A 17,113-nucleotide genomic window follows, 5' to 3' on the forward strand; every position below is an offset into this window, starting at 1 on the left:
ACATCTACAGCAAAAAGTAACTTTTATCAAAACATTAACTAAGACTTAAGCAATCTAAGTATCTAGGAAAAGTCTTATCAGTCAACATTACTTAACAAGCTACCCATAAGATTAATTGAAGGTAAGAAACTTATGAAATCATAGTTTGGGATTAAAGTTTCCATAGAAGTTTATACAACTCCATGTTACTAAACAAGTTAGCTGTAAGAGATCAGTTGAAGGTAAGAAACCTATAGAAGCTTGGTTTGAGTCTAAAACTTATACAGATCATTTAAGAGTTTTTGGATAATTTATTATATGTATGCCCTTGATCTTTACCTTAATAAATGAAATCACCAAAAGGAAGAATCAAACCACTTCAGATGACTAGGTGTATGTTGAAGAATAAGAGACTTCCCAAGAGTTCTATATTGAAGTTATCTATATAGTTGTAACTTAACACGCTACCCATAAGATGGGTTGAAGGTTAAAAAACCTATAAAACCTTGGTTTGAGACCAAACCTTCCACATGAGTTTATTTAGTTGTACATTACTTAACAAGCTACCCATAAGATCAGTTGAAGGTAGGAAGCCTATAAAAGCATGGTCTAGACTAAACCTTCTACATAACATTCAAGAGTTTTTAGTTCAATTTGTTACATGGATACTCTTAATACCAAGAGGGTAAAATTGGATGATAAAGTAGAGCAAGGAATTTTTTTTTATTATGCAGCAAAATGCAAAGGATATGGGAGACACAATATTATTACAAGTTGTGATTTGTAGAGATCTACAGATTGATGAAGCTTCTCAGAATTGGGATAGATGAATATAGAGTCAAATTCAATCTTAAGTGATATTGAACTTGGTGATGGTGAAGCTCCACATTTTGTTTTTTTATGAAGATGGTGATTCCAACATTGATTCATTTGTGTTGAAGACCAAGTCTTTCTCTGAAATCCACGAGATATGTGATTTGGTAAAGTCTAAACCTATGACCTTTTAAGTGGCAATTCAATTGGAGGAATGACAAGAAGCTACGAAAGAGGAGATTGATTCAATTGAAAAGAATGACACTTGGAAGCTCACCCCCAAAGCCAAAAAGAAGTGCTATTGAAGTTAATTGAATAACATAATTGAAGTAAATACATATGGATATGAGTACAAGGCAAGACTCGTGGCAAAGGAATATGCTCAGTTGTTAGGTGTGGATTTCATGAAAACATTTTTGCACTTGTATCTAAGAATGACATAATAAGGTTGTTGTTACCATTTGCAGCTCCAAATGATGGTCAATTTTATCATTTTAATGTTAAGTTTGCATTTTTTCTTAATTAAACCCTTACTAGCCTTAGATGTCTTTTCATAGATTTTATAAGACATCAAGCATGCATTCTTTTTCTTCTCTTTCTTCCAGTCATACATTTTTTTTGGGAAAGAAATTTATATTCAACAGCTAAAAGGTATTAAGTCGCTGAGACACAATTTATAAGCTTAAGACCACGCTTTATGCACTCAAACAGGCTCCTACAGCCTAATATGCTAAATTGACTCTCACCTTACTCACCATGGATTCAAAAGGAGTGACAACATACCAACTTTGTATATCAAATCTAAAAAGAATTAGTGCCGAGAGTGATCCCATGGTATGTTATGATATGCTTATGATTGGAATTGGGTTATAAGTTAGTAAATGCATTCAAAAGGTATGTGCAATTGGAATTTGAGAAGTTTGATTTGGGAATCACAAAATACTTCTTAGGTATAGAGATTTATCAGGAGAACGGAGGACATTCATCACATAGAAGAATATGCTCTTAGAGCTCATCTGGTGATAGTAACAAAAGAATTCAGAAAAAGTATTATTTTAATTACTATAGAAAAAGGGCAGTTGAGAAAAACTAGTTTTTCAGTTTGGTGTTTATGACTAAAACATGTTAATAAAATTTTAAATAATTTTTATATTTTCTAACTAATATATTTAAGAAACATATATATATATATAACTTTCAATTTGCTAAAATTCAGCATAGACAAATTGCAAGTCCATGGCATATTTCTCTCAATCAAAATGAGAAGCTCAATAAGGATGATGTGGTAGAGGAATCAGATTCATCAGTGTTTGTTATAGCTGACAGCTTCTAGAGCTGATTTAATATAACATGTTAGTCTATTTTCCAATCATATGAGATTCACCAACTCAAATTATGCAAAACATAATATTAAGATAGCTTAAAATGTTTGCAGACTTTGGTGTTTGGTTATTAAAGGGAAAGGAAGTTAAGCTGAAAGGCTTTCTAGACAATGATTCTGGTTTTATATTTTATGTGGAATCAAATCCCATACATGAAAGTCAAGAAAGCAAGATTCTAAGGCAAAATCCACTTCTGAAACTGAGTATACATCAGCTTATCCTGCTGCTGCTAAACATCAGCCCATTTGGATTCAAAAATTACTAGTTGATTTTCAACATGCAAATTCACAAAATACCCAAATAAAACGACACAAAACGAGTCAATTCCCTTTCCCAGGAAACAAACAGCTTAATTCCAACCTAAAAACAATCAACAAATCCTTGAAAACCTTATTACTGATAAACAATAGCAAAACAAGTGCTTCTGCAAATTAAGATCTACAAACTTAACATAAAAACATGCATAAAATTCAAGGTATTACAAGGCAATATAACTTAATATTTTTAAACAGAACAATGAAGAACACAGAATCTTACCGTTCAACACCCAGTCCCAGTTCCATACCCATTATTAAAACCCTAAAATAACAATCACAATACCCTTCTCTTCAACAGAGTAAAGCAAGAATCTCTGCAAGACGGAAAGTTTCAGTAGATAACTGAGAGAATAAGAGATATGGATAACATTGAACCTTCGGGATCTGGAGAGGGAAGGATCAACGGTTAGAATTCCACGTTCAGAGGAAAAAAAAATTAAAAAATAAAAAGGAAGGGAATTTTCATTATTGTTAGTATTATTATAATTTATAATAATTATTATGTCGGTACCGTTTGATATCAACCTCTTTTTCAAAAAATTTGTGTGCTTTGTAGGGACGTGATGACGTCCCCTGCATCATGGAAATCGGACGGTTTATGAGTTTCCACGTATGTTAATGTTAATAAGAAATGAATCGTTAGTACAGTACTGAATCAATTGATCAAGATGAGGACGAGAGCATGTAAAATCCATCACTGTACCTGAGATGTACTGGACCATTTACCATCCGATACGTGCGCGTGGAAACAGCACTTAAAAAATCGTGTCAACGACAATTTTCCAGGAGTGAATTGACGGAGTTTTGATAGTAGTGGACCAGTGGTAATCTCCGACGTTCTTCTCTTTGATTTTCCCTTTTTTTTAAAAAAAAATAATTATAATTATACAAATAATCATTGTTCTGTATCACATCTCATCTATTTGTTAGTATTTCCAAATTTTAATTTTTTGTATTCAAATGAGTAACAAAAGCCAATTGAGCATTAGTGGATTCGATTTATTATTGGGTCAAAGAAATATTCAAATTATTTAGATGTGAAAATTAAATTAAATTGCACAAAAATTGAACAATCAAATCAAAATTTTAAGATATATCTATGTATTTGAATTTTTTTATTTGAAAAAATTAAGTTATATTTTTTTAAAATTAATTAAGATTAATTTTATACACTTTATTTTTAAATATAAAAACTCATAAAATTGAGTGTTTTTTTTAATCAATAAGTTTAAGATATAATAAACTAGTTTCTTTGTTAAAAATATTTAATGGCCTTAAAATTTTAAAATTATATTTTATTCGAATATAATTTAAATTCAAATAATAAATTAATGTAGCTAATCAAAATAAATTATTTTATTATTTTTTAAATAATAAACATATCAATATACTTTTATTGTAGAGTTTAATAATATAACTTTATTAAAATAAAATAATTATCGATTAATTAGACATAAGGCATGTAAAATAAACAGAAAATAGATAGAAGGTTTGTAATTTAAATATTTAAAATTTAATAATATTTAAAATTATAAATTTTATTTCGATCGCATCTAATTTTAAAATTTAAATTAAAAAAAAGTGTATTTTGTTTATTATTGTATTGTATTCATTAATAAAAAAATTTAAATTTTTTTATTACTTTACAATTTAATCTAAATCATTTAAAATTAATATAATTTAAGTTAAAATCTCTAAATTTATTATTCATTATTCTGATTCCGCTCTGGATTTAGTGTTGTTGTTGCTGCTGCTGCTGCTTGGTCTCCACTGTCTCGGTTGGTTGCCGCGCATGAAGATTTTTGTTGTTGCCTTTTGATTGCAATTCGTGGTGGCAGTTGATGTGGCTGCAATTGGTGCAACTATAGACGGAGCAGTGGCAGCCGATGAACATACCAGACTATCCTTGGTTGTCGGCTATTTAGGCATTATAAGTACAATTTCATTTACATTGATTAAAAAGAAAAACATTTATTTACCAAACATTATTAATAGGTGATAATACATTTATTAGATTATAAAACATCTAGAATGATTTATTTTATAAAAAAGATAAATAATAGAAAAAAAACTATTATAAAAAGATATGTGATTTCAATTTTTTTTAAAATTATTTTTTTAATTAAAATAATGAACTCTTCAATTATAAATAAGAAAATTAATAGAAAAAAACTTAAAACTGAAATAAATTAACAGAAGTTTTCAATATTAAATGGTAAATAGTAATTACTGGTGCAATTCAATTCACATAAAAAAATAAAATAAAATAAAAAATCCTTCTATTTTACAAAGGGAGGAAGGTTAAGGACATAGAGGAGGAAGTAAGCCCAAATGACACCAGAGATTCCATCAAAAGAACTCTCCACTGAACTGAACTTAGCCCAGCCATACATTGTCAAGCATATGCTCAGGATCACAATTAGTCCACCTGCTGCTAATGACCACGCTGCTCCTGCATACTCTGTGTTCCTAAGTGGGCCAGTGGGGCTACCAACAGTTGCCCAAGGGCTATCCCAACCTCGAGCCCCGGTGAGCAGTGGGCTCACTGCTGTTCTGTTGGCTGGTGAGTTGGAGATAAGAAGCAGCAGTAGCAGCCATTTTCATTGTTTTTGGTAAAGGACAGTCCATACGGGACTCTACTAATATGTAAATGACTATCAATTGTATTGCTTCCAAACTTGTGGTTGTAGATGATGAATTGTCACTCAAGCTTCTGCCATTTTTATTGGGTGAAGTGAATCCTCTTTCTAGGCTTATCCTCAGCTTATCCAGATTTGCAAATAATGAATTCCCATTGTTCTAAGAACTAGTGAGGCTTTCAAGAATTCTAAAAGAAAATTATCCTAAAATGTTAATATATTCTTGTAATTTATAATCTATATTTTTTAATACAATTAGCTTGAGTCAAATTCAAAATCTTACTAACTCTAAAAATAATTCAGTACCAATAAATTAAAAACTATTAATTTATGATCCATTTATAATACGTATAAAAAGTAAACCTGACTCAAAAACCTCACTCAGGTTGCTGATGTTTGAAACTTTCAATCTACTGCAATTTGCTGTCGAGTTTAATATACAAGAAATAAAACATGAGCAGTATTAAGCCTACTTCCCTGGGGAGTCGATGCAAGTGTTGCTTGCCAAACAGCTCATCTGCGTGTGCACACAAATGATGGCCCCATGAATTCTGTTTTTGAAGTTTGATAATTTGCCTACCCATTACATCATCTCCCCCATTCTTTTTGGAGATAAAAAGCTCGGGTTTCATATCATATGCAGCACAACAATTTTTTTTGAACCGTTTTATTTTTCAGATAAACCATGCCACAAAGAAAAATTCAAATGCTAGCTATGTTATATTTCTTCTCGAAAAACATTGTCAAAAGAAGCTACACATCTTTTTTTGAGAAAACTAGTTCATTTGTTTAAACTTTTCATGTTTAGTTACAAACTTTTTCTTGGACCAAATCACAGCCATCAATTAATACGACCATTGACCATTTCTATGGGAACCCTAAGACCAATCACCTGACCAACGACTGAGAACCAGGACACCAGGTATAGTTCAATAGCCACTCTGTTTTCAGCCAAGGCAGCTTCATCAAGGAAAAGTAACTTCATCCATTCACTGGTCCCACATGGATGTAACTTGTACCATGGCCTGTTTAAGTATGGATGCTCCTAGATTCCAACAAATTATTACTTGCAAATTCTGAATATAAATTCAATAACTAAACTGTCTTTCACAAGTAACTGCCTATTTGAGGAGTGCTGCATGTTTGGCCCTCCAACCATTAGTAGCAAGTGCTAACATTTAACATTAACCACAATCACAACCAAGCAAGACTTAAATTTGAGAAATAATGCAGATAAAAAAATTTGACAAACAATGCCACTATAATATCCACTACAGGCAAGATTATTTACTGATTTGCTGGAAACATACATCTCCATTATCTGAATATTGTGAAAGATCATAGCATGTATACTGCATGTTATTTGCCAAATTCAATATAGTATTTATTCATTGGATTACTTATAAGACACCCTGGCAATCTTTCTATAGCTTCCACAATAAAGTAGCAACAGAAAACAAAGCAGAAAGCAAATCCAAATTGATAAAGCGAGGAGTAATGTAAAGAATGAAAAAACAAACCTCCTGAGTTATAAAAGTCCACTTAGATTCCAGCAACACCTTTGCAGAGCAAGCAGGAAGATCTTTTTCAATTTCATTCAACTGCAAAGGCAGTCCTTCTGTACAAAAAAATTAAAATCAGGGCAGTGTATGAACGGGAAACATTTCAAAAAGAAAAAAAATGAAAATCAACCCATGTGGACACTTGATGTAATTGCGAAGTTATCATTCAGTAAACAATCTAAAAAATTTCGACATCAACTTCTGTAAAGTAGGTTGCTAGCTAACATTAGAAAACGTTGATGACAAAACCCATAAACTCAAAGAGCTGAACCAACCGCTATCATATCCACGGAAATATAGCACTGGAACCCTATATGAAGCACTGTAGACTATGTGGAAATCATAGTAATGCACTTCATGATGATTGCTATGCACCTAGCAACAGAGAATAAACAATAGATTTGTGCTGTAAGGAAAATGAGAATGAACATAATTCGAAATACAACACTTCCATGATCAAAACATACATCTAATTGCATATGCTAAAAAAAATACACACAAGGGGAATACCAATGTGGCATCATCAATTGCATCTTCTTTCTTAGAGAAGCCGGGCCCTTCTTCCTCTAAACGACTAGCTGCAGCATCATTTTCCTGTGAAAAACACTAACAATTACAACAAACAATAACAAATTATGGTGCTAAAAATAGTCATCAAGACCAGACCTCACTTGGTCTGAGAAGACATATGTTTTCCATTGACAAGAATCCATCAACCTGGCAAAAGAGAGAAAATGTTGCATTAAAAAAAAATAGCAAAGAATCCATGAGGGAGGCTATAGAATACGATAATTTGCAATAACCAGAAACGTTCCGCAACTTGTTGAGAAGCAACAAAAGGCAGTTTTGGGGCGTTAACCCATAACCAAGGAGGGGAAGCAGAGTTACTGATTTTCCATTTCTCCGCAAAAGATCGAGCAGCAAGAGAAAATTCATTCAGCGAAAGGGTTCCATCCCAAGACGAAGCATCCATGATTGACCACTCAGGAAGCTGTCATAGGACATCAAGCTTTAGGGCATAAAGGAATGCACAAATTTTAGGGTTAAAATAAAGAGAATGAAAACAATTGAAATGCAACGAATTTAGATCCGAAGAAATTAAGGAAATCTCTAGTTACAAGAGCTTTCTGCTTACTTGCTGGTTCAATTGGCCTTCCTGGTTTTGGATTTGGCTCCGCCGTTTATTACAATCTGCTGCATATAATTAGGCTGAGTATATATTTGTAATTTTATACCAATTGAAATTAATTTTCAATCCAAAAAAGAATTGAAATTAATTTTTTATATACCATTCAACGTTTCAAATCTTATGAGTCTTGAGTTATTAATGTGAAACGCTATTAAAATATTTAGTTTTCACATTTCATGAATTTTTTTTTATCTGGGTACATTTAAAGGGGTTAGTCATCTTGTAATTTTTTTTGAATCTGTTCTAATTTGCAACTATTCAATAGTTTGGGAAAAAATTACATAGCTGATAATATTTTAACCATTTTGTTAAAATTATATTTAATTATTATTGTTACCAAGTACCAAATGTGTTTTTACTTTTTCTATTTGAAATAAATATAAATTGTTAATTTATAATATAAAAATTTTTTTATCAAAGAAATAATTAGATTTCATTAAAAAAAATATAGAAATTCAAAAACAACGGATTCAATAATACATATTGAAAGGATGCCGTACGTAGATTAATTAAATATAGATGAAAGAGTTAATTGATGTTTGATTTAATTGCTCAATATTAATTAATCTATTAGAAAATTTTAGTGATTGGCTTAATCAGTGGGTGAGGTGGCTGCTAATAATAAGAAAATAATTTATAAATTAGTGAACATGTATTTATAAAATTAATTAATCTTAGTAAATTTTCAAAATTTAAAACCATTAAAAAATTTAATTTCAACTAAAAAGTATTTGTTTTTAACTAATTTCTTGAGCATTTCAAATGTAAAAGAATATGAAAATATTTTTTATAAAATAAATAGAAGTATACTAATAAAAATATTAAATTAAATTAAATTCTTATAAAATTTTAAATTTCAAATAAGAGTTGATAGACTCTCATAACATTTGACTTTAGAGGTTGTTTTAAACATTTCCATTTAAGTATTCCCGAAAAAACATATTCTGCTTTATTTTTTTTATTTTTTTTTTACAAGGGAAGAATTATGTTCTGCTGGATGAATATGAACTATTTAATAATCATTACACGATTTTCAAAAATTGTATTATTAGGCAAGTGCTTCCTTTAACCATTATTCTGCAAATGAAATCTCTTTTCGAACTCAGCAACAAAATCCTCCATACAAGCCCTGTAAGTCTCCATTCCTAAAACCTTTCTTGTCAGCTCCAAACCAATGTTCATCCATTTCTTTGCTACATCAACCAACCCAAGTCTCACAGGCATCGATGCTCGATTCCATGCAGTCATTGCAAGCCATTTTCCTTCCTCAATGGGATACTCACCATCTTTCAATCCAACCATTATCCGGTATGCTTGCTTGTACATTTTATGCACAGCATCATCATCTGAATCGCCCTTGTGAATGCTTGTTACAGCAATCAGTGTTCGAACTATAAGAGCAACATCTTGATAATCTGGTGAGGGTGATGAAAGGAAGGCTGAAAGGCACTCATTTAGAGCAAAGGTTGCTACCTCAGGGTTAGACCGTGGACCTCTGGAGGCACTGAGACCTATTTGGAGAAGGTACTTTGGATTGCAGGTCTTTGAGCTTGCAAAGCTTTTTACAAGGTGGAGTTGTTGTTGGGACGCTAAATTGTCGATTCGTCCATGTATATCATAAGCACTGAAAGTGTGAATGAATACAAACTCCGGCTCAATTGCACTGATTTTATCATCATCAAATTGAGCTTCCATTGAGATTGACTTTAGCATCTGCAGCCAAGCATCCAAGCGTCACACAAGATTTCAGGGATATCTTCAAAAGCACAAGATGTAACCTTATTCTAAGCATCTTTTCATTTCCAGTGCAAGTAATAAAGAGATCCGCTTTATAAATCACCTATACAACGCAATTTAGAAATGGGAACTGAGATGACGTACCTTCCCTGCTTTATCTAGCAATTCAGCAGCGTTTTTCACTTGAATGTCCTCCAATGCAACCTTCTTTTGGTTTTCCGAAGCTATGATGGCAGATACAGTCAATATCAATGATTTACAAACCATTGCACTGCTTTCTTTCTCTTGCCCATCAATAAGATTGGCATAGAATTCTGGTATCAGTCTTAAAAATTCTGCACATAATTCATAGTTCTTCTCCTTCCCACATTTTATACCAAAATTCCATGAATTCACTGCAAACCACTTCTGTTCTTGTCTGCCAACTTCACCTTTTCCAAAAAAGCTTTCACACCCAAGCTCAGATACTCTGCCATGAGCCCATTTCATGAACTTGAGGACTTCTGATTCATTGCCAGGGTCCGTATTCAGGATTGTGATTAAAGTTCGAAATGCTTCAACTTCTGTTGATGGCATGGTTTTTCCTGAGGTATAGAAATTCAGGAGATTGGATAAAGAGGCAACAGCAACGGAAGGAGCACGACAAGCAATAGCTTCGTGGGCTGAGAGAGAAAGGAAGTCCGGAGTGAAGTCAAGGCAAGCCTTCATTTCTTGGATCTGATTGATAGCACCGCTATGGTTGCCTTTTTGCAAATAGATCTTCAGCTGCACAAACCAAAAGAAACATCAGGTTGCTGGTCGTTGCAACCTTCAACAGTTTAGGGAGGGAGAGAGAATGCACCTTAAGAAAAGCACTAGCAGTGTTGGGTTCAAGCTGAAAAAAACAGAAAGCATTTAAAATCATAGCAATTTAAACGATCTTACAGAACAAAACTCCAGCATGCTATAGTATAGGTTACCGTTTCAGCCTCATTGATGTATTCTTGGGCCCGATCAAGCTGATTGCGAGCAAGGTAACAGAGACACAAAACTCTGAAGCCCTTGGCTCGGAGAATTCTGTTCTCCATATCATACGGAATATAAAGCAGTGATTTTTCAAATAACTCTGCACTTGTCATGTAATCTTTTGATCTAAAATGATCCGAAGCACTGTAAAAGCAAAATAATCTTATTTCACGTGGAAGTTTTTGAAATAAAAATATCCTCTCCAAATTAACTTGACAGCAAATAAACCAATTTATGCATCATAACTTCTTCTCAACATTTATATCCCGAAACAAGTCCATCACATCAATTTTAGAAAATCAACCAGCACACGATAGCACACCACTAGTTCTCACCACTCACTCACAGCAGCGGCAGTTAAATTTCAGGCATGAACTGTCTCTGCCTCTCAAAAATCTACATATATTAAAAAGCCAAAAGAACTTAGAAGTTAGCTTGGTGTATCGAAGCAATAAGTTTTCAGTCCATGGTACTGCCACTTCAATTGGATAGCTAAGGTCATTGGACACTAATCCACAAACACACACGGTGCTATGCTAACAATATGCAGGAGTAACTTCTGTTTGTTTTCTTCTTCTTTTTCCGTTTTCTGTTTTGTTGCTAGGTTGTGTTCAGCCACAACCCATTTTAAAATCCCGGGACACTCGAATCATATTTCACTGACATACCATCCAGTAACCTGCTAGCATTTTGTTCTAGGAATCTTCCTATTCGGATGTATATACCGAAATCCCATTATGTTCCAACTCTCGCATGTTAACTAATTGGATCGGATTTTGCAGGTCGATGGATCTTCTCAATTGGACACAGGTTACATTACATGCATTTTGCATATCTGATTCCTAATTGGATGCCCTAAACACTAAAAAGCCCAGAGCACAAGATAGGGTATACAACTTCATCCATAAAATGCGCAATAAGTTGAGAAGAAAATCACTTAGCAATGTTAAACAGAATTGATTAATTGCAATGGCGAAGCAGCACAGATAAAAGCAATCATTCACAGTATGAAAACTTTTGGCGGAATATTAATATGAACTTACCAATTCCAAAGAACAGCATGCATGGCTTTTCTCTCTTTGGCTGCCGCCTCGCCAGCAAAAAGCGCCAGCACTCTGTCATCAGAAACCAGCTCTGCCACCACCTTGGCCCTTACTCTCGAACCTTCCCCACCACCAACGCAATCCCCAATTACCCTGTGAGCCACCCTAACTGCAGCGCTGGCGCTTACATGGCATCTTCCCAAGAGTCCTAGAAACAATCCCTTGGTGGTCTCCGCTCCTGCTGTACCTGCTGACTCAAAGAATGCCTCCACTGCCGAAACCCAAACACCCTCAGGAATTGCCTTGCTCACAACCATGCTCCTCAGCTCCTTCTCCGCCTCTTCATGCCTCCCTAACCCCAACCAGGCCTTCATCGCTAATACAGGGAGACTAGCATGGTGATCCCCACCGTCACCACCACCGCCTTCTCTCAAAACCCTAACGCATTTTATCACACTTTCGTATTCTCCTTTTTGCAAATGTACCGCCGAGATGAACCGGAGTACTTTGGATCTCAATTCCTTGAGCTCCACCGTTTGTTCTCGCGTTCTGGATGCACTGCATCCTTTCTGGCATAGATCTAGAGCTTCGTTCAAGAGCTTCAACGCGTCGTTGTAAGCATTGGCCTCATTCTTCGACAGTAAGCTCTTCCCAAATACTAAGTATTGAACCGCGAGCATTTTGTAGTGATCCGATGTCCCGAAAAGCATATTTTTGGCCCGATTTAGTAGCGTCATCGCGAGGTTCCTATCTGATACTTCCCATGCAGTCCGAGCTCTCGCGAGATTCAGATCGAGGAGTAATTTTCTCTCTCCCGAATCAGATATTCTTGTTATATCGATCTTTGAAACGATATCTGTGGCTCTTTCAAAGCAAGTGGAAGCGAGATCAAACTTTCCTAGATCATGCCAAATGAGGCCAGTCTTATAGTAGAATGAAGCGGATTTGATGGCTGGAGATGGAACACCAACGACGTCACCAGCGAGGGAGAGCATATCGGCGGCGACGTGTCTCAGAGCGGCGTGGTTTTCGTTGATAGATGTTGAGGACGAGGGGCGGATAGTAGCTGCATTGGCAATATCGACGCAGGCGTTCCAGAGGCGGTAGCTGAGCTTCCATATTTGAAGGTTGACAGAGTTAGGGAAAGGGACGAGTTGTGTAAGCTGAGTGAGGTTTTGACGGAGATCGGAGGGGATTGTTTCCGGTAAGTGATTGGCATGGGAGAAGTTTTCAGTTTGCTTGATTAGAGAGTCGATTTGAGAGAGGAAATGATTGTGATGAGATTGGGGATGTTGGCTGCCTTGCCGGAGGTCCGGTGTGGAGATCTCAGAAATCCTCATTTTATGGCGGTAAATTATCGCCGAGGGAGGAGGGAGACTTTTGAATTTGAAGGGGCGAGTATATGAATGTTATGGGTCTTGGAGGGAAAGACAACGCATGATCAAGAACTAAAATGTACGACCCACTTGATTGGTTGAGTTAATTTAATTAAAGAATTTAAGTTTTTATTTGTTGGTAAATTTTGAGATGAATATGGTTTATCATAACCCAAAATATATAAAAGTGCATTTATTTTTTCATGAAGAAATTTATATTTGTGTATTTTGAATCATGTTAACTAAGTTTAAATAAAAAATTTTTTATTTGTTTACTGAGTTGTTTTTATTCCTTCAAAATTAAAATTATTACTTTCTTTATCGTATAGAAAATAATTTATTTTTTCTAATGCAATTAAATTATAGCAATAATTTTAAATTTAACCCTCGACTATATTTCAAAAGTCAATTAAACTCATTTTAAGATTTTTGGTAAGTTTAAAAAATGGCCAATCCCTACATTTGTTAGAACTCACCGGCTCTAAAAAAAATAGTAAATAATTATTAATTAATATTTTAAATAATATTTATTTATTTAAAAATAAAAGATACAATTTAAATTGAATTTAAAAATCGGCATAAATTAGGTACACAAAAAAAGCCCAAAGCTCATATAACCGCCCATCAGTAGTAGTAGTCAGCACACGCCCATCGGAGATGACATTGGATTGTCATCGGAACTTGATTCCGCATAAACTCACTCCTTGTTTAATTCAGGACAAAAAAAAAAAGAAAAAAGAAAAGACAAAGTTGAAGCACCAAGCTGAGCTAAGAAAAGGAAGCAGTGGATTGACTAGGATATGACACCAAAGCTTAAGAAGAAAACGACATCACTCCACTATGCCAAAATTTGGACTTGGCATACTGAAGAATAATGAAAGTGGCTGCTTGCAAGAGATCTCTCCATTGCTACTAAATCTACAATGAGCCAAGCCCTAGAAACAAGGCATCTCTAGCAAAACATTATTGTGCTACGATAGAGCTCCCAAGCATAACCCTTAACATCATGGTCCTTAAGAGTCCGTCGATAAGAAGGATGGCTATACGATTTTGGGTTACTAAAAACTATAAAAAAAAAAAAAATTCCATCATAGTAAGAAAGATAGTAACTTGAAACGCGTAACGGACTATGGAAAATTTCTAAACACCAAAGCAGGACACCAACTCAATAAAAATTAAAAATACAACACCAAAAAAACCTAAATCTAAGAGACATTTTTCTTACATTCTACATTGTGCTCTCTTCCATTACCTTTTTGAGCTCCTCCAAAATAGCTTTAGCAACTTTACCATTTTACTCAAAGAGTGTTGAAATCATCACTAAATCTTATCAAGTTCACATGTTAATAATCATTAAAAAAAAAAAGAAATTACAAATGTATCAAATGAGGCAATCGGCCATACTATTGCTATCTATAATGGAAAGGAACATTTACCTATTTATATAACAGATCATATGGTGGGTCATAAATTGGAAAAATTTGCACCTACTTTCATTAAATGGCCTAATGATGGCCACTGTAAATGGTTCCATCTGTAACAGTCCGATCCAAACCGAATCAAGTGACTTTTAGATTAATTTTTTATTTAGCCTCAAAAAGTTAATCTAAATTATTTAATATTTTCTAAACTAGGATTTATATATTATCAACTTAATTGATATTTTGTTGATGTGTGAATCTTTCCACATGCACGAATCCATAATCTAAAAATCAACTTTTATATATATTTATCTTATATATAAAAGTTGATTTTTAGGTTATGGATTCGTGTAATGTTCAGCAGCTTAACGTGGGAAAGGTTTTCACATCGGTAAATTAAGCATTAAGTTGGTAATATATGAATTCTAACTTAAAAATTACTAAATAATTTGAAAATTGCAAATACACTGAATAAAGACCGCATTTTAATAAAACTCATATAAGCCTCATTAAATGACCTAATGATGGCCACTTGCTTTGCAACAGCCTATAAAAGGCATGCAGGGGAGAGCTTCATGCATCAGTTGAGAGTATCAGTTGTTTAGAGCAAAGCAATCTCAAAGTGAGGAAGAAAAATTAAGAGTGGAGTAGAAGTGGGTTTAGTGAGTGTGGTGAGTATTTATATTTGAGTAATAATTTCTCTTTGTCGTAAAAATTTCCCTATTTTTTCTTCCATCCCCATTTCCCACAAAGAGTTCACCCAAAGGCAAATGTTTTTTTGCCTTGTTTCAGCTGGGATTTTCGATGTTGCATGTTGGAGCTTGTGGGACTCGGAAACTTTTGAAAGGCATCCAGTGAATCACTATGCTATAGTGCACCTTATATAGCACAAGTCGAAGGATTTCAGTTGTTCACTCAAAGTGTTCCAAGAGTGAATGTTAACATAAGAGAGTTAGAAATCAAATTTTACTCGATGGAGAGAGGGAAGCATTCCAAGAGAGGGAAGCATTCCAAAAAAAAAGTCTGCTGCACACCTTTTCATTCAAGCAAGTAATTGAATATTATATAACATGAATCTAGATTTATCCGATAAGTGATCTATGTTTAATTATTAAACTATATCAAGTTACATTCAAAAAAAGAAAATGTCGAGCGTAGTAAACTTGTCTTAAGTTAGCATTTTCTGGTCAAAACAATTGATATTCTCTCACAGCTAAAAGCATCATGGTTTCTTAATGAGGACACATGCATAATCAAGAATACAAAAAACAATGAGGTTGATTATATGGATATCCGAAATTTATTACTTATTGGTTGAGGTGAGCTGACCGATTCCTTATGGAATTTTTTTTGTTAGACATAATAATATTCATTAAAACCTCAAAAGGCTTGAAAATACAAGTTGGATTGGCTTATTATAATAATTTATCTAAGAGCAAATCCAATCTAGATAAGAAAGGGCCAAGGCCCAAAACCATACCCAACATAAATCGGACAGGTCATTTGAATAACATAACCGGATAACTTAACGATCTCTAAAAAGCAAATAGTTTAGTATTTTAATTTTATTAAACTATAAAAGTATATTATTTTCATAAAGGGGCTTTCAGTTTGACGAATTTAAATTAAATGGATTATAATGTTAAGTATTTCAAATAGAAAGACATATTTATTAATTTTGATATATTTTAATAACATAGAAGTAATTTTTTTTAAATTTAATTTTTATAAATTTCTTATTAATAAGGAAGAAGTTCATTTGATATTATTGTTGAAGCAGTTAACATAAAAAAATTACTTTTTAAATATATTGATTAGAAAGTAATGAAAAATAATTTAATTAATTACTAAATTTTTAATGAATATTAAAAAAACGATAATAGTGTTTAAAGTATTTTACATTTTTTAATTAAAATAGTCACTTTATTTCATAAAAAAAAAACTCTTTTTAAGCTTTTTATTTGAAAAAAATACTAGTTAAAATATTTAAAGGACTAAATTATAATTAATCACGTTTAATTAATCACGTTTTCTAACGTTTTCTGGTAATATGAGGACTGATTAATAATTTTTTAAAATTTTTTATAATATATTTTTTAAAAAAATTTACTAATGAGTTTTCATTAGGGCTGTAAATGAGCCAAGCTATTCGTGAGCTACTCGAGACTCGACTCGATAAAAGCTCGACCGAGTTCGGCTTGTTTGTTAAACGAGCCAAGCTCGAGCTCAATTTTGAGGCTCGTCACTTAAACGAACTGAGTTTGAGCTCCATAGTATTCGACTCGTTAAGACTCGCGAGCTGGCTCGTTTTTAGGCTCGCGAGCTGGCTCGTTGAGAAGGCTCGCGAGCAGGCTCGTTGAGAAGGCTCACGAGCAGGCTCGTTAAATAGGCTCGTGAGTAATATTGTTTAAATAAATTGGTGAACCAATTCGTTAAATAAGTTTATGAACAAGTTCATATATTATAAAAAAATAAAAATAACTATAAAGTTATAAAATTTAAACTATTATAAATACTTGAAAATTATAGTATTGAAAATTACAAATAATTAAGATTAATTATTATAATTAATATTCTTTAAAATTAAATTATAAAAATCTTTTGTATATAATTATTATAATAAGATTCCATAAAATTAATGTATAATCAC

At 33.3% G+C, this 17,113-nt stretch overlaps 2 protein-coding genes across 8 annotated transcripts; both read right to left on the bottom strand.

Moving 5' to 3' along the window:
• Positions 1–5,829: 5,829 nt before the first annotated feature.
• LOC110629363 (ubiquitin-like-conjugating enzyme ATG10) lies at positions 5,830–7,986 on the bottom strand. 7 transcript variants are annotated; one of them, XM_021776296.2, is made up of 7 exons: positions 7,828–7,986; positions 7,581–7,683; positions 7,359–7,409; positions 7,203–7,286; positions 6,968–7,067; positions 6,651–6,748; positions 5,830–6,175 (listed from the first exon to the last, which is right to left on the bottom strand). In XM_021776296.2, exons 2-7 carry the CDS (start codon positions 7,626–7,628, stop codon positions 5,972–5,974), a joined length of 585 nt encoding a protein of 194 aa, XP_021631988.1. In that variant the 5' UTR covers positions 7,629–7,683; positions 7,828–7,986; the 3' UTR covers positions 5,830–5,971. The 7 variants fall into 7 exon arrangements, with proteins under 7 accessions (XP_021631988.1, XP_021631982.1, XP_021631986.1 ...); XM_021776290.2 differs by having other exon boundaries at positions 7,364–7,409; positions 7,496–7,683; XM_021776294.2 differs by having other exon boundaries at positions 7,364–7,409; positions 7,513–7,683; positions 7,828–7,985.
• Positions 7,987–8,813: 827 nt separating this feature from the next.
• Positions 8,814–13,273, bottom strand: LOC110629687 (TPR repeat-containing protein ZIP4). Its single transcript, XM_021776773.2, has 5 exons — positions 11,667–13,273; positions 10,578–10,767; positions 10,460–10,492; positions 9,763–10,383; positions 8,814–9,594 (listed from the first exon to the last, which is right to left on the bottom strand). Exons 1-5 carry the CDS (start codon positions 13,004–13,006, stop codon positions 8,947–8,949), a joined length of 2,832 nt encoding a protein of 943 aa, XP_021632465.1. The 5' UTR covers positions 13,007–13,273; the 3' UTR covers positions 8,814–8,946.
• Positions 13,274–17,113: the final 3,840 nt, after the last annotated feature.

This window comes from Manihot esculenta, chromosome 13, assembly GCF_001659605.2.
Source record: "Manihot esculenta cultivar AM560-2 chromosome 13, M.esculenta_v8, whole genome shotgun sequence".
Classification (NCBI taxonomy): Eukaryota; Viridiplantae; Streptophyta; class Magnoliopsida; order Malpighiales; family Euphorbiaceae; genus Manihot; species Manihot esculenta.